The sequence below is a fragment of the Gracilinanus agilis genome, chromosome 6 (genome assembly GCF_016433145.1).
Source record: "Gracilinanus agilis isolate LMUSP501 chromosome 6, AgileGrace, whole genome shotgun sequence".
Taxonomy (NCBI): domain Eukaryota; kingdom Metazoa; phylum Chordata; class Mammalia; order Didelphimorphia; family Didelphidae; genus Gracilinanus; species Gracilinanus agilis.
The window spans coordinates 64,298,368-64,324,767 of record NC_058135.1 but is presented as its reverse complement, the minus strand read 5'-3'; the positions used below and the strand labels follow the sequence as shown (position 1 = coordinate 64,324,767).

Genomic DNA, 26,400 nt, shown 5'->3' with positions numbered 1-26,400 from the left:
TGTAATGGAAGGCATAGCAAACTAGGACAGTGCTGGATTGTGGAGGCATTTGAATGCATGCCTAAAAGGCTGGATTAGTATCCATAGGAAATAGAGAATGAAGGATGATAACGTGAGCTGCTCTCTTTCTAGCTACTTACTCTTTGTGCCTGACTACCTGCAATGAGTGACCACCTATGATGGGAAGGATGAGGGAGGTCAGAGGGCAAACTGAGCCAAAAGTAAAGGAGACAAAAGAATCTCCAAGTGTTTTAGGAGATTTTTTTTAATGCCAAAGCACATCAAAGCATTTCTACTAGTGAGTAACAAATGCTTCTTTTCTTCAAGTCTTATCTGTTAGAATTTAAGAGAAAACCGAAGTGTGACATGACTCACAGGGTGGCATTTCATCAAACACCTACACTCACAAAGTTAACAGACTCAACACGAAGCATGTTGGGAGGTAGAGAGAGGGGAACACGAAAGGAGAAGTGGTGTTATTTCCCATATAGAGCTCCCTGTGGGAAAGTGGCTGGTGAATAGCATCCCACTTAACATGGAGGAAAGGAGTATTATTCATGTTTTTAGGGCTTCATACCATCTGTTAAGAGAACTTCAGTTCATGGGAAGCACCTTGGTCATGATCTCTCTGAGACAGAAACATTGTTCCAAATACACTTTTTTCTCTTTCTCCATAATATACAACAATCAACCTCATATATGCCAACTCTAAAGCTTACATGCCTTTAAAAAATATGAAATATCAGTGACTGTATTTGAGTATTCCAAATATTTACCCATTTGCTTGATAAAGAAGCATATTTTTATATGTAGTTCTTTCATTTTTAATTTATTCATGTAACAAACATTTATCACACATTTGTCATGATTGTCACTGCCCAGGAGGACACATTTGGGTCAGCTATTTGAGAAAATTTGACCCTATAGTATAATACCAGTAACTATCTTTTAACTCACAGAGAAGTTTGAGGATAGAAATCATGTCTTTGTATAGAAGGAATGGTGATAAATGAAGGCAAATAATTTGAAAAAATAATAGGACTATTCACTATCACGATCTTTTCAGAAGTTTTCCTTTTGCATGAAGACATTTTATCTTTCTTAAGCCAAAGGTGAATCCTTTAAAGTAGAAAAGTAAAATTAGATAATTATCTGCCTTTTAAGGTTGAAACAAAATAGTATAATACTTGCAAAAAAAACTCCCCAAGATCCTGAATTCTGATCTTCATATTGCCACTGTGGCTCTAATTTCAGACAGCTTAACTTCTCCTGGTTTTAGTTTGCTACGTCTATAAATGAGAGATTAATTTTAGCTTTAAATTTAGTTTTCTACATCTAGAAGTTGAGTACTCATTGATTTCACCAATAAGAATAATTCAACATGTTCTAATTCTTAAGCGAAGCAAATAAGACATACGCCTTGTTAAAGGGGAACATTTTAGACACACCTTCTATTCTCTAAGGAGATCTCTTTTGATGAGAAATGATCATCTCCCATAATTCTTGTCAAAGTTGGCTCAGAACACAGCAACAGTGTAGAAATCATGTCAGGAAGAGAAAGAGATGTGGTGACTCCAGTAAAAGGAGAGGAAGGTTGTAGCCCAGTGAGAGGCAGGTCTGACTGACCGACACTGTTGATACCTGTGATTCTGTAACCCATTTTTGGAAGTAACTGAATCTGTCCTAGTGTAACTAGATCTTCTCCCCCATTATTAGTCTTTAGTCCTCTAGGTGGCCTGTTTCCTTTTACTTCATTGCTGTCTGGGGACCTTGGCCACATACATAAAGGTAGAGGATCTCAGTTGGATGAATGCAACAAATACGAACATCAGCAGTACCAAGTGATACAGGTGCTGGAGTTTAAGTTGGCTTTGTGTTGACTTCCCACGAGAGTGTACCCTAACCAGAATGGCCCAGCCATTTTAAAAAGGGAAGAGGAAGGAAAAAGCAGAGGGAGACAAAGGCAGAAAGACAGAGGTAGGGAGGGAAATGGAGATAAAGGAAAGAGAGGAAGAAAGAAGGGGGAAAGAGAAGACAAATAGGGAAGAATAGAGGAAGGCAAGGGTTAGAGCTGATTAGAACATAACTACCATACAACTCAAAAGCATGGAAATCCTTCCAGTGAGTTAGTCCAGATGGGCAAGTGAAATATTGAATCGGTTGGCCTAGAAGTATCCCTATAAGGACCTAATTCTTGTGGGGCAAGCAGGACTTAGGAGGTACTGTTGTTAAAGAACAGGGCCTGCCAAGACTGTCTGTACTTGTATCATAGACAACAGGACAGAGGAAGGAAGGGTACATACTCAAATTTGTTGTGGCATTTGTCTGACTCTCAATGAGCCATTTTGGTTTCTGTTTGCTTGTTTGTTTGTTTTGTGGTAAAGATACTGGAGTGGTTTGCCATTTCCTTCTCCAGCTCATTTTACAGGTGAGAAAACTGAGGTAAATGGAATTAAGTGACTTTCTTGCTTAGGATCACACAGCTAGTGTCTGAGGCCAGATTTGAACTCAAGTTCTCCTGACTCCAAGTCCAGTATTCTATCTATCCACTGAGCCAATTAGCTACCACTCATAGTTACACACCAACAATACAAATAGATGCTGAAAGGAAAGCTTGCCATATTGTCATCTTGGATTCCTATGGCACCACGTTCCTTCTCTGTCTTGAGTTGAATCTCTTCCTCTTTGGGACAGCAATCTACCAGCCTTCCCCACCAGAGACTTGATTTCAGCATTCTTCTCTCCTGGATTTGCCCTGGTGACCTTAACTTCCCAAGAGGGGCACTACCTTGACCTTGCAACAAATTCAGAGTACAACCAGTGATGTCTAGAGAAAAGAATTGTGATTATAAACAGAACTGGAAGAAGCACAGTGTGGCTGAACATTCATTACTTTAGCCTTCCAATTTAGTTTATAAAAAAGCTAGCCCAAAGGAGATTTATTAGAATATTAATCTATTTGGCCCTTTTTCAATCTTAGGTGTCCTTTCCTTGTGTATAAAATATTGTTTGAGCCTCCCAGCATATTCATGATCATTTTGTTTAGATTCTGAAATGGTCTTATCTGGGTGTGTATTAGTTTCATTGTTGTTTGGTCATTTCATTCAAGTTCAATTCTTCATGACCCTTTTTGGAGTTTTCTTGGCAAAGATACAGGAGCAGTTTGCCATCTTCTTCTCCGTTCATTTTACAAATTAGGAAGCTGAGACAAAAGGGTTTAAGTGGTTTGCCCAGGGTCACACAGCTAGTAGGTGTCTGAGGTCAGATTTGAACTCAGGAAGAAAATTCTTCCTGCCTCCAGGCCCAAGACTACCCACAGCCCAGCGCACCACCTACTGCTTGATCATTTTATGTTTTAAGAGACATCTTTCTAATATAATTGAGAAAACTGTTGGTTGCACACAGGTCAAAGATGGTCAGTGGCACCAGCTGAGGTCCACCCAGTGTCAGGATTTTCAACTTGGTCCATAAGAGATCAAATGTATTAAGGGGAATCAGGAAAGCTGGGTAGGTCTCTGTGACGTCAAATCATAGTGTCAAGATGTATGAGTCTTAGGACTAAGGATAAATGTAGTAACTGGAAAAGGCCCAAAGAATAATTCAACATACCTGTCTAGATGAGGACTAAAATTACTTCAAGAGCTGCCCAGTGGCCTCTGGTGCCTTTTTTTAAGCTAAAAGAGTTCATACCAACCTATTTATCCTTCTTCTGTCTAACCAATCCCTCTGGATTTAAAGGACCCTTCCTGATATCTACCAAGATTCCCTCTCAGTATTCTTTGAAAGGGATACATTCACATCTGAAAGAGAACCTAAATACCATGAGATCTAGAACCTGCTACCTACACCTGCCTCTTATCGCTTGTCACTGCTGTCAGCCTCTCTGGTAGGACAGATTCTCTGGTTACATATCAATGAAGATTTGTGAACAGAGAACTGACTTATTCAGTGAAGTGCTTTATGTAAAGGGTCGATTAGAAGGGGTTTTCCATTCAGCATGATGAATGTGTAGGCTTTGATGCACTTTCAAGGCAGTCTGCAATTTTTGATAGTATCTTCCCATAGAAGGAGGATCTTTCCACTGGTGCCTTGTAGAGCAGACAGAATACATCTCCTTTATGATAACTGGAACTTCCTCCCTCACCCTGCCCCTGATATTTTATTTGGAGTGATTCCTCTGCCCCTCCTAGAGGAAGAACAGAATCCATGAGAACCGCTCCCAAGATAAACTGTTGGCTTGGACTATTGGAAGGATGGACTTTTAAGTTGGAAAAAAACCACCTTCTCTGCATTGGCCTATAAAAGGAGTCTTCAAGGACTCAGGTTTGGTGGGTAGGGTGTGTTTTTCTTCTTTTTCCTTCCCTTCCTTCCCGAGAAATCCTGAAGTTATAGCAGGTATGTGTGTGTATAAAATGTGTGTTGAGGGTGGGGGGGCATTAGGGGTCCTCTCCCAAGATATATTGATGTCTTCTTATACCAAGAGCAGATGTGTGGAGTTAGGAAGTCCTGGGTTCAGATCCTGCCTCAGACATTTATCATCAGTGTGACTCTGGAAAAGTAATTTAAATTCTTAACCTCAGTTTCCTCATATGTAAAATGGGATTAATAATAGTGCCTACCTACCAGGTTGTTAGAATCACAAAATCCGAGAATTTGGATTTGGAAGGACCTCATTGACCATCTAATCTAACCAATAAATGAAAGTTATCTCTAGAACTAAACAAGTGGAAGTAGTCACCCAGACTTAGCTTGAGGAATTTCAAAGAGAAAGAACCTATTGAGGTCAGTCATTGCACATTTGAACAATTCCAATTAGAGATTATTCTGATTGGGATAAAATAGGGAAAGAACTTTGGAAAAACTTGATATAGTATAAATATGAGTTATTGTTGTTAATGTTATTGTCGTTCTTGTTATGCTCTTGGCAGTGATGTCAACAGCCCAATTACTTACACAACAGGAGTTCTGGAATCTCAGCTTTCAAGGAGAGTATGGAAGGGGATGTCTTTCAAACTCCTCAAAGAGTTCTAGAGTCTAGTCTTCTATTGAGACAATAGGATATCCTAAATGGCATGATCCCAGAATCTAGCTTTCTAAGCCAGAGAAGAAAGATTGAAAGATCTAGGAAAGTCAAAGGAGAGAGTCAGATTTCATGTGAAGATGATGAATTTGTTTTGTGTATGCATACACATACATGCATACATATATATGTATATATTTAAAATTTTGCCATATATACATATATAGTCAGACTTTTGTAAGTTGTGTGTAGAGAGAGAGACAGAGAGACAGAGAGCACACTCAAGTAAAGGCTTGGGGATATACAACTCTTGGCCCCTGGAGAGGTCAGGCTAGAGATACAGATTTGGGACTCATTAATAGAAAAGATGAAAATCAAAGCAACTTGAGCCAATGGGATTTCTGAGAGAATGTGTACAAGGGAGAGAAAATCTTGAGAGCAAGCTCAAATCTAGGGACTTGAAAAAAAGAGGATAAGACAGAGTAGGAAGAAATCAACAATAAAATAGTAGAATGTGGAGTCATGGAAGCTAAGGGAAAAGTGAGTTCTAGAAAGGAAAAATTTTTTTTTAAACCCTTAACTTCTGTGTATTGTCTCATAGGTGGAAGAGTGGTAAGGGTGGGCAATGGGGATCAAGTGACTTGCCCAGGGTCACACAGCTGGGAAGTGTCTGAGGCTGGCTTTGAACCTAGGACCTCCCATCTCTAGGCCTGACTCTCAATCCACTGAGCTACCCAGCTGCCCCCAGGAAGCAATATTTTTGTTTGCCTTTTTCATTTTCTTTGAAGACCAGAACTACATAAGTCGTGTACAGGTTGAATATCTTATCTCAGGAAACGAATGTTTTGAATAAATGTTGAGTGAGCATTTTGTATAAATGTGCTTTTTACACACTCTCACTTATTCACTTGTAGTCCCCTTTTGCCATTTGGTCTTCAAGTCTAGAGTAGAGTTCTTTATATAGCAGTCCTCCTTATAGAAAACGAGATGATCTCTCTACCCCCATTGTCATCTCCCATCACTTGAACGCCCATTTGGCACATCTAATGTTTAATATGAAAAAAGGGAGTGAGTCAAAATACCCAGAAGGTCTGAGTTTGAGTCCTAGCACTGCCATGTACTAGCTGTATGATGTGGGGCCTATTCTCTTTAGACGGCTGAGCTTTGATTTCCTCATTTATAAACTGTGGTCATACCAGATGACCTCTAAGTTTCCTACAGTCTTAACCTTCTGTGACTGAAAGAAGCTTTCAGCTCTCCCCTTTTCCTCACAACCTAGCAACAACAGGAAGCACAATAAATATTTGCTAAGTTAAATAATTAACTAGTCAATTATGTAAGTCATCTTGAACTGACATGAATTTTCCATATTAATGGTATTTGCCTCAAAGGTCTCATTTGCTGAAAGTGATTGGTTCACCAATCCACCTGAAGGAAATAAAAACTTTGGAGAAATAGCAGGCACCTTAACCAGCTTACATTTTGGAACCTTGCAACCTGCTGTTTTGTTAATACCTGAGAGCATAGCTGAACTGAAAACAGTGAAAATAATTCCTTTGTCACCATCGATGGCCATGTTTTGTTGGGGTTTTTCCCTTTGACAGTGGCTCTGAGAATCAATCAGATGCCCTCCCCTGCTCTTTGGAGTCTCTTTTTATCACAATTTTCTTTCAAGTCACTTAATCATGTCACAGACTTTCTCTGTAGAATAATAAGGGAATCATTTGGTGCAATAAATGGCATAAAACAAAAAGACAGAAAAATGTCAATTTAAGGGAAGAATTTTTTCTCTAAATTAAATAAAAAAATATTCCTGTTTTGATTAAACAATACCTAACCCGAGTGGAATCTCATTTGGTACCCCTTATATTTAAAAACAATGATAAATGGCCTCAGCCACTTCCCAGCTGTGTGACCCTGGGCAAGTCACTTGACCCCCATTGCCCACCCTTACCACTCTTCCACCTAGGAGCCAATACACAGAAGTTAAGGGTTTAAAAAAAAACAATGAAAAAGGTTTATTTTTCCATACTTCTTAATTCTTTTATGAACTTTTATATTCAGTCTTGCTTTTGAATGACTTATTTTTTAGTCCAATTAATCAGGTCCCTTTATGAAATTTCAACCCGAGGAATTTAGTCATTTTTTTCCTTTTATGTTTAGTGCTGTTGAAATGCCTTTGGGAGCAGTTAATTTATAGGTGGACTAGGGACTGCAATTGTTATGAGGGGCCCCTGAAAACAATGCAATTTGGTCCCTTCTCTGTAATTTTTTGTTTCTATTTAGGGTCACATTTGCTCCCATTTTTGCATACAATTTCATTGTTGCAGGAAACTCCTAGATGAGGCAGAGCTCTCTACCAATACCACTGAACATCATCTCCTGTCATTTATAATCTTAGCAAATAGCCTGCAAAGGAGATAAAGTGACTTGCCCAGAGTCACACAGCCAGTGTGTTTCAGAAATGGGACTTTAACTAAAGTCTTCCTGATACTAAGGTCAACTCTTTATCCCTTAGACCACACTGTCTCCTATTTGATCACCATTTAGATCAATCAAATCACAATCCTGATCCCTATTATAGAATTTCAGGGAAATTTTTTAAAAAACCGAACATGTCCCCAGAGTTGATTTTTGGGTAGAGAAGAAAGAAGCTCTCCTTTAGCATCACACCAAATGGGGTCAGCCCACTCTGCCGTTACAAGGCTTTTTAAAAGCCTTTTTTACAAAAATGCTTGATGTGAATTGTGCAAACTTCCTTAAGCCCTTCCTTCAGAACTGGCTTCCAAAGCAGGATTTTTCTTGGTCTCCTTTCTAAAAATACTTGTTCTCTTCATTTCCTTCACGTTGACGTGCTTTTACTGTCGTGTGCGGCTGCCTTCAGACTCCTCTGACTGTGTTTTCTAAGATGCCAGTAAACAAAGCTAACACTTGTCTGTGGCTGACGCCTTGCAAAGAGAAAGAGGATGTTTTCATTCATTTTCTCTATTTTTTTTTCTCTCTCAAACCATAGCTTGGAAAACAGAAACTAGCTGCCAGTGTGATGGAGGTAAAAGCTCCCGAGCCCCTCAGCCAAACGGCGGCGGCGGCAGGCTCTCCACTGCGTGCTTTCTCCGCGGTACCAGTTAATCAAACCTCTTTTCCGCCCGACAGCGGCCCCCGCCTGGCATCCCTGCAGCCCCTTGACGATGCGGTGTCTTCACGCTTTCCTAAACCTCTGGCCCCCTCACGGTGCTCCTCTAAATCCCCTTTCCTAGCTCCCGACGGCCACGAGTCTGCCTCTTTTATCCCGGACTCGTCCCAGAGTGAGCCTTCCTCCCGCTCCCTGAGCGAGGTCTCATCTGCCATTTTGGACGAGCTACAGAGTTCTTCTCACTCTGCTCCCACTGACTGTCCTGAAACACCTTCCCCAACCTTGAATGAGATGTCTGCTGTGACAGATGGCACCACCTTAAACGCTACAGCTGCCACTCACGTAATTATTCAGCCTTCCCCGCTCTCTGCATTCTTGGAACAGGTCTCCAAGGGGGAAAATAACACATTGCATTTCTGCCGTCTCATTTTGCAGCTCCACAGGTCTGTCCCCACGGTGGTTGTTTGTTAATCCGATTCTACGCAGTCCAAGAGGACTAGTCATTACAACTACGTTGGGGAAAATACTCTTTTTTTCAGACTGAACCCATGATTTTATTGGTAAAGGAAAGTCACTAAGAAGAAACTCCCACCCATAAAGAAGGGAGTTTGCGTTGCAATTTAGTCTGAGAGGTGCCCAGGCACAGTCAAGGGCTAACCGAGTTGCCCAGGGCCAGGGATTTCTAGTATGTGTCAGAAGTGGGACTAGAACCTAGTTTTTCCCAATTCCAAGATCAGCACTTTAATTACACTATCTCACACCTCCTCTCACTTATATTTTAATTTTTAATTTTTTTAACCCTTAACTTCTGTGTATTGGCTCCTAGGTGGAAGAGTGGTAAGGGTAGGCAATGGGGGTCAAGTGACTTGCCCAGGGTCACACAGCTAGGAAGTGTCTGAGGTCAGATTTGAACCTAGGACCTCCCATCTCTAGGCATGGCTCTCACTCCACTAAGCTTCCCAGCTATCCCCCTCTCACATATATTTGAAACAAATCAATTGTACGATCTTGATTCCCTTAAGATATATTTATGTTTATAATGAATGGATTGTTTGAAGTTATCTTGTAGTGAGTGACTCGCATTCATTCCTAGTGAGCCGAGAACTTTTGACAGATGGATTTGACCATGTTGGCAGAGTTTTCAAAGAAGACTGCAGACAGAAAAGCTTAGATAAAATTAAAGATGCCGGCCCTGTGATGTTGCTGTTTTTTTTGACACCAGTTTACCTAGAGATTCGTATTAGCATGTCCCGTATGAATATCTAACACTGTTTTGTTTCCCAGAGAAGCTGTTGCCAACTGCATGAAGCTTACTCCTTTACTCGTCTTTTAACTAACCCATTACTTCTCTCACGGGCACTTGTCTGTCTCCTAGGAATGAATGCTGTAAATAATCCTAATTGACGTTTCTGCAGTTTTGTCCTTGAGGAATGAGTTTTTCCCGAGTCATTCTAGGGAATGCTAACTTTTGAATAGAGATGGCAAAATGTCTTGGAAGATTTGTATGTGTTCATCACTTGTATTTGTGTGGATGTAGGTGTGGGGCCAAAAGGGAGCCCATTTCAAATGAACGAAGTGGCTTCATTTTGAATTTCATCAAAGAAGTGACATTTTTAAAAAAGTGTTATGGCCACAGAAGCAAGAGGAAGGGAAGGGAAGAGAACATGCATTTTCAAAGCCCCTACTGTGCGCTAAGCACTGTACAACCATCTCATTTCATCAGAATGAGATTTCTGAACTAAGAGGCTCCCTTAGAGTATTTCTGGTATCTGTTTTTCAAATCTGTGTAAAGCACTGCACACAAATTTTAGTTTAGAACAAATAGAGGCCAATAAATAGGAAATGATAAACTTTCAAATAAGTGCCATCAGAATAACAATTTCACATACGTATGGTTCGTATTCTGCACCAAGGGCATAATAAATAAATGGGCTCTCACCATCATGAAATGTTACAAGCCACATGTTTCAAGCGACTGCAATTATAGAAAGTGACCATAATTTTTACTAGACTCTTCAGCTATCTAAAAAGTATATCTATCAACCTTTCTATTGAAGGAGCACTTTTTACATGAAAGGCTATAGAAATAGTCCCATCTATCAGAACCCCAACTCATATCAGCACCTTTGCTTAATTCTAGCCAGTGCGAAGGGGCTCAGTGGATATGAGCCTTTGAGTGCTCCCAGCTGCCTTTGCACAGCCCTCACCATATATCAGGAATCCCACAATAGGCTAAGTGGTCAGAGGACCACAACCTGTAGAGACACTTTGGGTCTTTTTTCCCCCCTAGTTTTTGAGGATTACATTAACCTCTGAGAGCTGTCAGTTCCTGTTTATTGAGCCCCCCCCCCTTAACATTGTGAAACACACTAAACTGGCCAATGACAGACCCACATCAAGTAACTGACTGCTCCATTTGAGTAATCAAAAGACGATAGAAAAGATCTCCAGATCGTATAATTTGAAAAACCAGCCCAAAAGATCATCATTTTCGAGAGATCAGTGTGATCTGCAGAAGTCTAGGGGTAAGACAAGGCAAGGATACTTTTCTTTATGTTTTTTTCCTCCTACTTGCCTAATGACATATAATAAACCCAAATAAATTTGTTCCTTTTGTCAGTTACTTTGTTTGGGGAGCAAACTTTGCCAAGATACTACCATTACTATTGAAAACAATAATAAAAGTAATGAAATGAATAATAAAAATTTTTAAAATTAAAAAATACAATAAAAGATAAAAAAAAATTAGGTCACATCTATGAACAAGTTTTCTCTCCTTTTTCAATCTAACTCTACTCCTTAGAGCAGGGAGCATTTCTGTTGGCTCTCTTAGCCCCATTTTATGAGGAGCTCTCTGGTATGTTCTTAAGAACTCTCCCCTCTTCCCTCTCTAAAGAAGATGAGAGTCTAGGTGTGGTAATGTTACACCAAGAGAAAGAGAGAGAAAAACATATAAGGAACACACCCAGCTTCCAGGCTGATGAATTTTCATTTTTTCAGAACTAGAGCTATGATGACTAATGACTTTTCTGAGGAAGGTGGTAGTATCTTGGCCTTTGTTAGGGATGATGGGGTTCATGTACCTGATAAGATGCTTTCTCATTTCTCTCAGGCTCAGATAACAGTGAACGGGCGCTCAGGCGGGGCTACCAGTCCAATGAGTTACTTTCAGAGGCCATTTTCACCGTCAGCTTACTCTCTACCAGCGTCACTCAATTCAAGCATGATCATGCAGCATGGAAGGTCAATGGGTAAGAAAATATGATTTCTTGTTTGGGAGTCTGTGAGTTCTAATTGCTTTCTGTCATCCCCAGGACCCCTCCTTCCATCAATAGCCAGTTGAAATTTTTTCACTTTCTCTGTTGTAGCTAAATACGTGACAAAAAAAGATGTAGGACTTAAATGAGGCACAAAGAAGTCAATCTGAGATCAAATCCTGATCTATTTGTATACGTACCAGAATTATTTGATCCTGGGATGGTACTGGGAAGAGAAGATTCAACAGTGTAGGAGATGACAAAGCCTTGAAGCTCTCATTTAGTTAAGCTATTACTAAGGACACTAATTGTTTATATCTCACATACATTCCTTCCCCTTCACTCCACTGTGACTGTCCTAGCTCAAGCCCTCCTTACTATTCATCTGGACCATGTAAGTGAATCTTAACTGGTCCCCCTGCCCCTAGTCTTTCTCTCCTCTCTATCTTCCTAAAAATGTGACACTACTCCCTTGCTTTAAGTCCTGAGGGTGTCCCCAAGACTTCTAGGAGAAAATTGTCAATTCCCTCCTCTGGTGTTTCAAATCCTCTATGGTCTGGTGCTTATTTTAGATTATTTTCCTTCATGTTTTCTACACTTGAGGCCTTTTGGTCTCTGCCCTCTGCTGCCCTTGTCCAAATTATCCTCCATATCCTGAATGAATTTTTTCTCCATTCAAATATACAGACCACTTGAAATCTAACTCTGGACCTCAGGAGACCTCTGAACTCCTGATCTAGAACAACCTGCCTTATAGTGGGCTATCTTTCTACTATACAGTGTCTTCAGTGCTTCAAACATATCCATTAGAAATAGTCCAATTCTTTAAAATGTTCTAATTTTATTTCATTGGTTGCTTTTTAAAGCCTTTACTGGATTCAGAAAACCTGAATTTGAGTCCCATCCTAGGATCCAGAATCTACATATATTACCTATGTGACCTCAAGAAAGCCACCCACTTCCAACCATAGCTATCCCCTTCCTCAGTTTCTTCACCTGTACACAAAGGGTTGGATTACATCATCTCTAAGGACCCTTTTACTTCTAAATCGCTGATCCTTGTTTTTCTCACATTGAAGTTGGATCTACCCTATAAAATATTTATATTTTATACTAAATTCTACACCAGAACAATCATTCATTCGATGACAAATCTTGTCACTATGAGACTCTACCTCATCTAGATTTTTCATTAAATGTGTGTTACCACAAAAATGTAATAAAATTCACACTTATCCATCTGGAATATTACCATTTTGCTAAGGAAGAAATTCATAGGAAAATAGGATTTAAAGCTGAAGAGTACATGAGAGGTCATTGATCCCTAACCCAATGATTTTACAAAGTAGATTGAGGCCTAAAAAGGGAAATCACACATAATGATTGCCAGAGCAAAAGTTTGAAATCAGATCTTCTGATTCCAAATCCAGGACATTTATTTTGCTTATTCAATTCTCAGCTAGAAATAAGCACCATTTTGGTTTTTGGTTAATTATTGGCAAACAAACAAATAAAAAACCTGTATACAAATACTTAAAGTATATAGGGAAGGGCTTCTGTATACTCAAAGCTTACACATAAAGTAGTTTTTGATGTTTTTGTTGTTCAGTCATTTTCAGTCACGTCTGATTCTTTGTGACCCCATTTGGCATTTTCTTGGCAAAAAATATTGCAGTGGTTTGCCATTTCCTTCTCCAGCTCATTTTACAGATGAGGAAACTGAGGTGAACAGGGTGAAGTGACTTGCCCAGAATCATACAGCTAATAAAAGTCTGAGGCCAGATTTGAACTCAGGAAAATGAGTACCACTCTCTATCCACTGTGCCACCTGGTTACCCTTTACAGGGTAGTAAATAAGAACCTGATATGTTCTGAATACTTTCTAGGTACTAAGGGAATTAAAAAGTTTAAGGAAAACAGAGTTTGGCTTTCAAGGAGTTAATGGTCTAGTAGGACAATAAGACACAAACAGAGGTAATGCACAAAATTGTGTGCTTAGAGCATTAGAGCAGAAATATAAATACTCTGCTGGGACTTCTGCATCTGCCTGAACTAGATTCAAATATAATTGGGAAATACAAACAAAATAAATAAAAATATAATAAAAATAGATAACATTACTTTTTTTTGTTTGTTTTTTGTTTTGTTTTAAACCACTATCTTCCATCTTGGAACTAATACTTAGCATTGGTTTGCAAGACAGATGAGTTGTAAGGGCTAGTCAAATGGTGTTAAGTGACTTGCCAAGGGTCACACAGCTAGGAAGAGTTTTGGATCAGATTCAAATCCAGGATCTCCCATCACTAGGTTTGACTCTTAATTCACTGAGTCACGGAGTCAGCTGCCCCTGTTTTTTTGTTTTTTTACTACATTTTTTAAAAAAGACTACCCTTCTTTCTTAGTGACAAATCTAAGACTGAAGAATGTCAAGGACAGGGAAATTGGGGTTAAGTGACTTGCCCAAGGTTACATGGGTAGGGAATATCTGGGGAGGGATTTGAATCCAGGTCCTCTCCACTCCAAGCCTGGCTTGAGGCCATATATTTGCCAGAATAGCATTACATGTTAAAACAAAGTCAATAGTTGGTCCATAGGGATCATTAAGTATGGTTTAGTGTCCCCTATTTCTATTCAAATATGATACTATTACATTAGAGAACTATAAGAAATAATTGTTTTTAACACCCGGAGGGTGGATCTTTATCCAACTAAGTCTTACAGAAAAGCTTCTTGGAGGAGATGGTATTTAAGTAGGTCCCTAACAAATACAGAGGAATCCAATAGGCTCATTGGAAAAGAAGGGAGAATTCAGCCATAGGAAATAGCATTATCATAGATAGAGATGGGAAAGGGTCTATCAAATAAGTCAACTGATGATTATGTCCTCTTTATTATTTATTATTTTTAATATTTAATATTAATATTTATTATTTAATATCACTTATTATTTACTATTAATGCCTTGGCTCCAAATGGAAAACCAAAGAAGTACAGCAGATACTGTGATGAAAATACTGACCCATCTTAATATGCACTATTAATGAATGCTTATTTATGGATTCATGTTCTATCCTCCTAGTCCACCTGTTAAATGTTATCTTTTTTAAAATATATATCTACTATCTCATTCCATTAAATTATATCCTCAGAATCCACTGAGACATATTCCCAGCATGCCCATTCTCTGGATGGTAGCTCTGCCAGTAGTACAATACCAATCTATAGATCTTCCGAGGAAGAGAAGAAAGTGACTGTGATTAAAGCCCCCCATTATGCAGGCATCGGACCAGTAGATGAGTCTGGAATTCCTACAGCAATTAGAACGGTAAGAAAAACTGAAATGATGCTTACAAAGAACCAATTATAAATAGTGGATTTTCTTTCTCTTCCTTCCTTCCTTCCTTCCTTCCTTCCTTCCTTCCTTCCTTCCTTCCTTCCTTCCTTCCTTCCTTCCTTCCTTCCTTCNTTCTTCTTCTTCTTCTTCTTCTTCTTCTTCTTCTTCTTCTTCTTCTTCTTCTTCTTCTTCTTCTTCTTCTTCTTCTTCTTCTTCTTCTTCTTCTTCTTCTTCTTCTTCTTCTTCTTCTTCTTCTTCTTCTTCTTCTTCTTCTTCTTCTTCTTCTTCTTCTTCTTCTTCTTCTTCTTCTTCTTCTTCTTCTTCTTCTTCTTCTTCTTCTTCTTCTTCTTCTTCTTCTTCTTCTTCTTCTTCTTCTTCTTCTTCTTCTTCTTCTTCTTCTTCTTCTTCTTCTTCTTCTTCTTCTTCTTCTTCTTCTTCTTCTTCTTCTTCTTCTTCTTCTTCTTCTTCTTCTTCTTCTTCTTCTTCTTCTTCTTCTTCTTCTTCTTCTTCTTCTTCTTCTTCTTCTTCTTCTTCTTCTTCTTCTTCTTCTTCTTCTTCTTCTTCTTCTTCTTCTTCTTCTTCTTCTTCTTCTTCTTCTTCTTTACATTCTTATGCTCTTATATAGTGGGAAATAATATACTGCAAAATCTGTGTGCTCTCAAATACAGTGCCACATGTGGCAAGAGTGAAATGGTGATTGGCAATAATTGGACAGCCTCAACTTTTTCATTTTCATTATGTACTTGTCAGAGCTATAATTTATAGCATACGTTTTCCCTCCTCTTCACTAATGAGTTTTAGGACTTCAGAGAGAAAATGGAAGAACCAGGAAAGCAGGAGTGTTTTAGTTAAGTTTTATTCCCATGTGCCTTGCTGAGAAGCCAAGAGATTTGTTTCTTGAAATGGATGTGTGTAACCGCGGGTGGGAGGAGGCGTCTGCTGGGAGCTGGTATTTTTGTGAGCTGAAGGGGTGGGAAGGGAATTGGTGACGTTTTAGGCTAGTAATGAGGAACCCTCTAACTGAAGTAATAGACACATTTTGGTGAACACCATTCTCCTGGCCCCACCTCCTTTACAGTCACAAATGAGAACTCTCCAAGAATGACGAGCAAAGTGTTTTGGATTATTCTTTTTTCAAGTCTTTAAATTCCACTGACTCCTTGCTCAGGGCTGTTAGGACAGCCTCTTCTGGCTGGTCTCAGTAGCAGCAACAACAGCAGCAGCAGCAACAGCAAGAACAGACTGTGGAAGGCAGTTTCTTGCTGACTAGGTCCATCTGGACAGAAAGTTTGGTGCTACCTGAAAAGAGGAGACAATTATGACAGCCAGGATGAGAGCAGCAACACCTCTTCAGGTGAAATTGGGGGGAGGGGCAAGCCCAGGAGAGCTCTTATGTTCACTCTGCCTGCCAACACCAACATATGGGGCCGTATGAGTGCCAAGAGCTGGTTCATGGGAATGCAAAGCTTTCCTAGAGAAAGAATGGATGGAGAAAAAGAATGGGAAAGATATCAGGAAAAAATACAGTGGTAAGATTGGAGCATCCTCAGTAAGAGCATTCTATCGTTTTTTTTTTTATTCTCTCCTCTGATGGGTCTTCATTTTGTAAGAAACCAAGATAGGGTATACAGAGAGAGTACTTTGGGGATGGCATGTTGAGATAGAAATGTTACAGATTTTTAGCCTACAAAAAAATCCTCAAAATTCTTGGTTAATTTTGAGAAGTGTTTTCAAATAATATATTCCTTTGATTGCAGGTCTTTTGTCGAAATCTAATATCAAAATTGTCAGTTACCTACACTGGAAATGACATTGCTCTATATTAATAAGATGACAGAAAATAGAGGTTATGGGATCGATTGAAATGTCAAACTGAAAAGGTGGCATGCTTCCTTCATGGAACTTTATGAATAGGGAGATTATATGAATGGATGGATAGATGGATGGATGGATGGATGGATGGACGGACGGATAGATGATAGATGGATTGCTAGACATACAGACAGACAAACAGACACACACACACACCTGGGTATATGCACCATCTCTACCCATACACCTAGGTATGTATCAATGTGTCTAATGCATGCAAATGGTGTTGTTAGAAAGGTATGACTTAAAACTCCAGTAATTCAGAGTTGGGGTTAGGGGTCGTTGATTTTGATGGACACCTGTGAAATAGTGCATGTACTATATAACATTCAGATGTTCCTGCATCTCAATAGCAATCACTTTCTGTTTGGAAAAAAACTGAGCTTAAAGCATTTGCGTGAGCAGAGTTGTCTCCATGAGTGTTTAATATTAATAAAAATTAGTACAGAGATAGTATTATGTCTGCTTTAGGTCATTAAGTCAAGACTTCCTCACTTTTCTTGTTTATTTAAAAACTAAAGTCTGGAGCATTCTAAATGCTTCACTAAGAATGCTATCATACTAAGCCTGAATAGACTAGCCTACAATATTCTGAAAAGTCAAAATCAATTTGTCTTTTAGTCTATAGAAATATCTTCAGTTTGCCTTTCTTGATAATGGGGAATAGGGACTGGAACTGTGAGTTCATCAGTATAGAGGCTCCTCCATTCTATCAATGTAGAGTGTTATCATTTCTGAAATGTGTAGTCCTAGCGAGTTGTTCTGGGTACTAAGAGGTTAAATGACTTGTTTAGGATCTCACAGCCAGTGATGGTCAGAGGCCAGACTTGATCTCTGACTATGCTACTTCTTTTTCTTCACCATGAAAATGAAAAATGCCTACGTCCACATCGCAAGGACTATTTTCTGCAAGATCTATTAGAAGGAACACTGATGAGTCAGATGTCCTGGCCTCTGCACCCCTCTCCATCACTATAAGTCATATAATCTTAGATTTGTCATTTAAATTATCTGAGCCCTCAGTTTCCTTATCTCTCAATGGGGGAAGGGAAGGAAATGAGCATTTATATAGCAGCTATATAGCCCTATTATATTTATACAGCCAGGCACTGTGAAAAGAGCTTTACAGATCTTACTTGATCCTCACGACAACCCAGTGGAGCCAGCGCTATTAATATTCTCATTTTACACTTAAGGAAACTGAGGCAGACAGAGATTAAGTGACTTGCCAAGAATCACACAGCTAGGAAGTGTCTGAGGCCATATTTGACCTCGAATCTTCCTGAGTTCAGGCCAGGCACTCCATCCCCTGCTTCACCCCTCCTATGGCACCAGGAATGTCCAGCCCCAGGGGCTTAACAATATTATGTAAGAGAATGAACACAGACGCCCTTTGCAAATTACCAAATGCTGTCTTGTAGAATAAGGAGTCAGTATTCTACGCACCTTCCCATTAGCCTTGGAAATTGTCCCTGCTTTTAGGAAGGGGTTAAAAGCATCCCAGAACATTGAAAATCTTTTCTTATTTACTTCTATTTCCAAACCTGAGTCATAATCCTAGAGAGGATGTACAAGTATAGCATTATTGCTCAATGCTCAGTCATGCTTTATCTGAGCCAATTAAAGCTTTAAAAAATGCATTTTTCATCTTTCCAGTGGCCTCCCAAGTCCATCCACTTAGGAACCAAAGGTTATTCACCCCGGATTCTTCACATTCACTTCCTGACATCAATCAGGGACAGAATAGGATTCTGCCATTAGAGGGAGAGGGCTTGTGTTCCATTCCAAGATCTGGAATTTATTGTGTGACCTTGAGCACATCACTTCTCTGTGCAATCCCACTATCCACATTTGGGAAATGGAGAGATTCACTACCTCAGCAGGGCGACTGGGAGAATCAAAAGCAACGATGAAGCTACCCTTTAGCTGTAAGGCAACATATGCTCCCTGTTGTCATCTTTGCATCTCCCCCAGGGACTGATATAGTGCCTTGACCAGAGCAGCCACTTAATAAATGTTTGTGGAATTAATTATCCTGAGAAAAACCATTTTTGGTAAACCCACCCAGAACTTCAAAGCCTCTTGAACACCAAGCTCAAAGAATGTTTCAGTAATTTAACTGAAGAAAATGATCTTTTTTTTTCCCCATGAGCCCCAGGATACTTTCCCTAGGCCTTGCCCACAGACAGAGAAAAAAAGAATTACTAAGCTGAGATTACATGAGATGATGTGTTTGAAGCTCCATTAGGCTCTAAGTGTCAAGGGATTCGCTTCCCATTATTTTTCAAAACAAACACATTTTTTTTTAAATCCACATCTTTTCTGATGTTACTTTGAATATAACACTTGCTAGACAGTTTTCAAAGCTTGCAAGAAAGCAAAAATAAACCAGAATAGATCGGGGAAGGGGAAGGAAGGGTTGGCTGGGAAAGTTTGGCATAGGAACTATGTGTGTGTGTGTTTGCACATGAGTATGCGCCGTATGCATATGGGAGCATGTATGCACAAAGTATTCTCTTTAATAGTGGAAAGCTTGTATATAATGCTGATGTTACACTTTCAACCTTAGGAAAGTTTAATAATATAAAAAGAATTAAAATTAACATTCAAATAAAATGTTTATAACACTTTTCCTGATAGAGGATCATGGCCAATTAAATCTACAATATTTACCAAATAGAACATCCTATCAAACATTTTTGACAAGTCTTGAATTTTTACAGTAGAGAAAAGTAAAATGTCACTGTTTTGCTCATTTCACTAACATGTCTAATTATATCAGCATATAAAGGGTTTTCAGAATTCAATTCAACAAGCATTTGTTGTACCCATCATGCTCAGAGCACTGTGTTCACAGGAAAATTAAGGGAACCTTTCAGAAAGGAATGGAGGTCTTTCCCAACTCCACAAAAGGTCTGGAGGCTCATATTCCCCTTTGCCAGCTGACAGCTTTTTCTGGCCTCCCTGTGCTAACCATATAAAGCTGCCAGGCTAAGGAGCTGTGCGATCTTGTCTGATGTTTGCCCTCCAGAAAAGTGAAGAAATCTCTATCTGGCAAGATTCTTTTCCATATACAGGGATTCATGTCTTTTCTTGGGCTTCCTTGTTACAATAAGTTATGCCCAGAAATCATTCAGGGAACTTTTTAAGCACAAGGTTAGAGTCAATTGTGGGCTACATAAAAAAAAAAGAAAGAAAAATATTACCTTGGGACCAAAAAATATAGAATGGAAAGGTATGTGCCCTGCAATGTTGTATAGACGTAGGAAGTAATCACTAAGCCTTTACAGGGGTCTTTGAACTCACTTTACAAAATGTTTTGATGATTGCATTCCAAAGTAATCGGTTTCCTTTGTAATCCAATGGATTTTATTTTATGGAATTAAAAATGTTATTCTGATAAGGGGTTCATGGATTTCCAAAAGGGTCCATGACATAAAAAAGGATAGAAGCTCCTCTCCGTGACATCATTTTCATCTTGATCTTTTCCTGGGCTTAACATCATTTGAGAATTCACTTTTTTAATCCTTACTTTCAGCCTTAGAACTGATGATGTGTATTGGTTCTAAGGCAGAAGAGTGGTAAGGACCAGGCAATGGGGGTTAAGTGATTTGCCCAGGGTCACACAGCTGGGAAGTGTCTGAGGTCAAATTTGAATCCAGTACCTCCCATCTCTGGGCTTGACTCTCCATCCAGTGAGATACCTAGCCACTCCTAACTATTCATTTCATAAAACTGTTTTTTACTCATTTATTGTGGTAATAGTTTACCCAAATCAGGTCTTGGCCAGCTATCCAGATGGTAAGTCAATATGGTCTTTAACATCCATTTGCATTCTTGGAGTCAGAGAACCCTAGGATGTGAGAGCAAAGAGGATCCTTAGAGACCAAATCATCTAATCCAAGGCTTTTTTTTCTTGACATATGAAGAAACTGAGCCCAGAGAAATAAAATAACATGTAGATCACACAAGTAATGACAGAACTAAGGTAAATGATAGTTCAGTTGGTTTTTAGAGTCAGATAAACTGAAAAAAAGATATAGGGGCAGCTGGGTGGTTCAGTAGATAGAGAGTCAAGCCTAGAGTCCAGAGGTCCTGAGTTCAAATTTGACCTCAAACACTTCCTAGCTGTGTGACCCTGGGCAAATCACTTAACCCCAATTGCCTACGCCTTACCACTCTTCTGCCTTGGAACCAACATTCATTCATTCATTCATTCATTCATCCATTTATCCATGCATTTATTTATTTATTTGCTTGTTTGCTTGTTTGTCCATCTATTTTTTATTTACTTATTGATTAATTAATTTATTTGTTTACTTATTTGTTTATGTATTTATTAGATTTAGAATATTTTTCCAAAGTTACATGATTCATGTTCTTTCCTTCCCCTCCTCCCTCCCATAGCCAATGAGCAATTCCACTGGGCTTACATGTATCATTGTCTTAGAATTAATATTTAATAAGGGTTTAATTTTTTAAAGACATATTTTAAATATTCCTTCAGAATGAAATTCCTTAGAGTTAACCTAGATTTTATGGTTTCTTTAATTCATTATCGTCCTTACCCAAACTAGATAGACATATCACAGCATTTCTTGCAAGATCTATTTATTTATTCTTTCATTTAACAAGTGTGCTTAATTAGCCCTGACCATATAAGGTTTCTTTTAGGAACTGAGGTTGCTACGAAGACAAATAAAGTACTTTTGAGGAGCTGACAATCTGATGGCCCCTACGGACTGAAAACTCGACAGCAATTTATATTAAAAAGTGTTTGTTGTGCTGGTTTGTTCTAGCCCCTATTAGTGCATTAAAGGCAAGGCTTTGGTCATTTAGAGCTATAAGCTTCAAGCCAGTTCCTCCTCTACCCCTAGTTCTTACAGGTTTCTGGAAGTCAGAGTAATAGTTGAAAAAAATAGTTGAAATAGTAAAAGTTGAACACCTGGATGATAGTTCTCTGACTGGAGCTAGTGATCATAAATGCTCTGATACTGATGACTTATGGGTAGGAATCTGCTCTTATTGGTCAATCCAGTATTTGTGGTAGGACAATCATTAGCTTCTCCATTCCAGATAGGCAGCCATGGGGAATGTAAGTAAGGGCAGGCAGGAATAGGCTGCTGGGAAAATGACTTCCCCCTTTTCTGGAAAAGCCTCCAGGTGCAGAAAAATAACTTTCCCCTTTCCCTGAAAAGTAGCAGGGTGGCTGGGTAGAATGGGGAGAAGAGAAAAAACAAAAACAAAGACACAAAAATGGCAGAAGCAGGAGGATCTGGAGTTCTCTCAGGGTTCTGCATGTGAGGGTTGAAGGTAAAAAATCATGGCAGAAGAAGCATGGCTTGTTAGGCTATGTGAAAAATTGAGAGTTATTTCTTCCAAACTTCTGGTCACCATTTAGAAAAAATGAAGCCATGTGCCATGCTAAGAGTTAGTTTAAAAGATGCCCCCTTTTACCTCCTTTCCCCGTTCTGGCTCTGCTCCAAAACACCAAAGAGGAAGAAGGAGTTACAACCAACTATAAAACAATAACGTGACCACGTAAACATAGAGGCGCAGGAAAGATTAAAGGGGATTTGAGGAAAACTAAGGATTTATGAGGGATGAAGTCCAAGGTTCAAAATCTCCATTATACAAATGACAATAAGAACCTCAGCATGTGCATCATAAAGTGGTACCCTGTTGGCCTGCAAGACAGAAGGGACAGATTATATTTACAAGAATTCAACAATATATCAGGTTATATTTACAACAACTCAACAAATTCAGCCCATGCCGCTGCACAAAAGAACAGACCATTATTATCAGTGAAGAGTCTAACCCAAAGCGAGATTGTATGATGGGGTGATTTTTGCTGACAAAAGGGATAAAAGAAGAAGAAATCAGAACGTTGAGGGTGAAGGTTGATTATTTCTATGTCATCTCATCTTTGATCTTAAGGCCCCAGAGTAACTATTGAAAATTTTGTTTTACAGACAGTTGACAGACCAAAGGACTGGTACAAGACTATGTTTAAGCAAATCCATATGGTTCACAAACCTGGTACGTTTGCTCATTGCTTTCTTCTTTCATAAGATTATAATCTTAGAGCCAAAAAGGACTTTCGAGGCTTTCTAGACAGGTCCCCTCATTTACAGAGGAGGAAACTGAGGCACATGTCTTGCCCATGCTCACATTAAGTAGTACGTGTAGGCAGAATCTGAATCCATGTTCTACAACTCCAATTTTATCACTCTTTCCACTAATCACAGTTCCTAATGTTTTTAGGAAAACACCTCTTTCATTTGGGCAAATTGGAAATTCTGCAAAGTTGATTGTCTGGGGCCTTCCTGGTTCTTCTGTTCCCCTTGTGAAAGCAGCCCCAAGCCCATGGGTATATGGTGCTCACATATTGACTGTGATGACTCAAAACTTCCCAGCCAGAGTGGGCAGCTGGGTAGCTCAGTGGATTGAGCCAGGCAGAGATAGGAGGTCCTAGGTTCAAATATGACCTCAGACACTTGCCAGCTGTGTGACCCTGGGCAAGTCACTTGACCCCCATTGCCTACCCTTACCACTCTTCTGCCTTGGAGCCAATACTCAGTATTGACTCCAAGATGGAAGGTAAGAATTAAAAAAAAAAAAAAACTTTCCAGCCAGAGCATCAGTTCATGTCCCAAATCATAAATCTCACTAGTTTTTAGTGAATTAACATATCTGTCCCTTTATGTAAGATTTTAGGAGAGGAAGTACAAGGCGAAGTTGTGTTTCAGCTGATAATGAGGCATCTTGAAAGCCAGAGAAGAGGGAACAGTGTCCAGAATGGGGAGAAAAAAAAGAAAAAATAAGTAGGAGATGAAGCGGACAGATAAGATCAATGAACCATGTGAGGTAGATGCCCACCCGATGCCTAAACCTGAAATGGCATAATTTTGAAATGAAAAAAAAGAAAGACTTTTAAAAAGTATGACAAAATATTACTTTTCTAGTAATCACTGGGGCAGATAGGTGGCACAGTGGATAGAGTGCTGGATCTGGGGTCAGGAAGGTTCATTTTCCTGAGTTCAAGTCTGGCCTCAGACACTAGCTGTGAGACCTTGGGCAGGTCATTTAATTGTATTTGCCTCAGTTTCCACATCTGTAAAATGAGCTAGAGAAGGGAATGGCAAACCACTCTAGTGTCTTTACCTCAGTTTTCACATCTGTAAAATTAACTAGAGAAAGAAATGGCAAACCATTTTAGTGTCTCTTTTCAAGGAAAAAACCTCACATGGGGTCTCAAAGAATCAGATGTGGCTGAAAAAGTACTGAATGGACAACAATGGAAATATTTGTTGTCTTATATTTTTACTTGACAGGCAGGATGGGTAGCAGATGAATGCCAGATAGGTCTAAGATATTAGTTCTATAATCGTGGACAAATGCTTTAATTTCTTCGCCTCTCTTCCAAATCTGTAAAATGGGGATGACAATACATATGCTACACAACTTCCAAGACTGATATAAAAACCTCAAAATATTATAGAAATGCATTATGTTATTATTAAAGACTATCAGCCTCAGCCATCACATTTCTGTCTTGTTTTTCAGATGATGGTGTGGACATGTATCACACTCCATATACATATAATGCAGGTGAGTCTTGTTTCTTCATTTTGGAATATTTTGTTCATTTCAATGAGGCTTAGAAAAAAACAAACATATAATCTCCTCTTTTAGGGGGTTTATTCCTTAATTTCTGAGATACTTTTTCATCATTCTAATTGACCTTAATTTTCAAGGTGGGAAAAAATAATGCCTTACATATCTTTCTTTATAAAAACACTGCAAAAGAAGTTACCTTTTTTTTCTCTTTATAAAAATGGGATCATTTCTTGGTACCTCCCTCATTTTTTCTCACTCTCAGTTTGTACTCTTCAGCATTGTTTAACCAAAGTATGAAGGATAATGTGAATTCATGCAGTGTCATCGGGGTACAGAAGATAAAGATCTCCTATCAGGAAAGAGGGTGATTAGGATTTTGGAATGTTCTTTAGATATACTTTGGGAGTTGAAGATAGAGGACAAGTCAAGTGAGGAATTTCGTGACCTTGTTTGTGTTTTCTTCCAAATGAAATCATTCATTAAAAAGAGAAACCCCATTTTGTTGGCGGTACTTGTAACTCAGACTTGCCAGCATTTTTCCTAGGAATTCTAGCTAAAGAACTCTTACTTTATATTTTATGAAGCAATCTGCATTCTTGAGAAGGTCCCTCAGTATTTTTTTTTTTTGGCCCCAGCCTCACTGGCAAACTCTAATAGCTCCCCCATTTTCAATACATTTTTCCCAACTTAACTGAACGAAAGCAATGATAGCTCCACCCCCCCCCATTCCCCAAGCCAAGGTATCCTTCCCTCTCTGCAGAGCTCCTTCTTTGTATATCTTTGAGACATTTCTCATGTTTAGTACTTTGTTTGGTTTTGTTTTTGTGCCCTTGTCTTATGTCCCCTGCCAGACTGTAAACTCCTTCATGGCACAGACCTTGTCTGATCTCTCTCACTGCCAAGGACAATACTATAAACTTAGCAGATGCTCAAAAGCTGTTTACTGAACTGAGTTTTTGGCCCCATTTGACCAATTTAATGAACTTGGTCGGCCCTGGCTGGGAGGAACATATACTTCCCATTGAAAAGGAGTAGAAACACCTTTCTCTGATCCTTCATTTTATCTTCAGACTTAATTTATACTATTTACAATAGATTATGTACCTGCACAGAGAAAAAGCTATTGGATCCCCATTGTTACCTGTCTGTATACTCAGGATCATCAAATTAAAGGTGCAGATCAAGCAGGACCTCAGAAACCATCTATCTAATCCTTCTTTTTATAGATGAGAGAACTGAGGCCCATCAGAGTTGCCCAGAATCATACAGCCAGTGAGTGCCAGAGACATGATTCAAACCCAGGTCTTTCTGGTTCTGAGTTCAGTGCTCAATATATGGCACCTTGCTCTTTGTAGAAATGTGATTAGGAAATAGTTAGGGATTTATGCTTCCTACCAAGGACTTTCCAGGGGAATACGTGCTCTGATCCTTCCCTCATCTAACATAGGAGCATTGAAGCTAATCAAGGATAGTCCTCTCCAAGGTATCCCTGCCAAGTGCTACTGTGCTCTCATCAGCAGGAGATGTCTGTATAATGGTGTGGCAGAAAGCCTCTGGAATAAACCGTCAAAGTGATAAAGTGGGGGGAAATAGTGGACAACTGAGAAAAAAAAGCATATTTAAAAAGTGAAACTGTTTTACAGCAACCAGTGGTACAAAGGTATTTATTCATTCTACATAGAAGCTGCATTCTTTCTTTTTCTCTTCTTTCCACTTGGAATTCCCTTCAGTCCTCCCCTCAAGAACCTAACAACAACCCAGATAACAACATCCAGCCCAGGGACTATTTTGTGGCCCCTAGGCTCATGGCCATCCCTCACTCCCTACTCTCCACTCAAGTCACATCTGTTAATCAATAGTCCCTCTTGCTACAGGCTCAAACTGCCTATCAGGGAGTCCTCATCATGAAAGAGTAAAGGTTCTGATCTACAAGTTTTTATGGTCTTTCTTTTATTGTCTCAACCTCTGATGGCAATAAGCCAAACAAAACTCCCACTCCACCCCTTGATTACTTTGTATATATGTTGTACCAAATCTTCTACCTATCTATTTTCCACTAAAGAATGTAAGCTCCTTGAGGGCAGAGGCTACTTCATTTATTTATTTTTATATTCCCAGTACCTAGCACTGTGCTTGATATAGAACTGGCAATTAATAAAAT

At 39.2% G+C, this 26,400-nt stretch overlaps 1 protein-coding gene across 10 annotated transcripts in view; it reads left to right on the top strand.

Annotated features, from left to right (window-relative positions):
• The window catches only part of SORBS2 (sorbin and SH3 domain containing 2), a 120,799-nt gene that overhangs the window by 13,548 nt on the left and 80,851 nt on the right, over window positions 1–26,400 (top strand). For 4 of the 10 annotated variants that reach the window (XM_044681159.1, XM_044681157.1, XM_044681154.1 and 1 more), the window contains exons 4-7: window positions 11,266–11,404; window positions 14,560–14,735; window positions 22,592–22,658; window positions 24,186–24,230. In XM_044681159.1, coding sequence (XP_044537094.1) covers window positions 11,266–11,404; window positions 14,560–14,735; window positions 22,592–22,658; window positions 24,186–24,230 — 427 coding nt within the window. Of the gene's footprint in view, window positions 1–8,033; window positions 8,496–11,265; window positions 11,405–14,559; window positions 14,736–15,876; window positions 16,099–22,591; window positions 22,659–24,185; window positions 24,231–26,400 lie in introns of those variants that run through there. The other 6 variants (XM_044681158.1, XM_044681161.1, XM_044681152.1 and 3 more) reach the window with 5 other exon arrangements.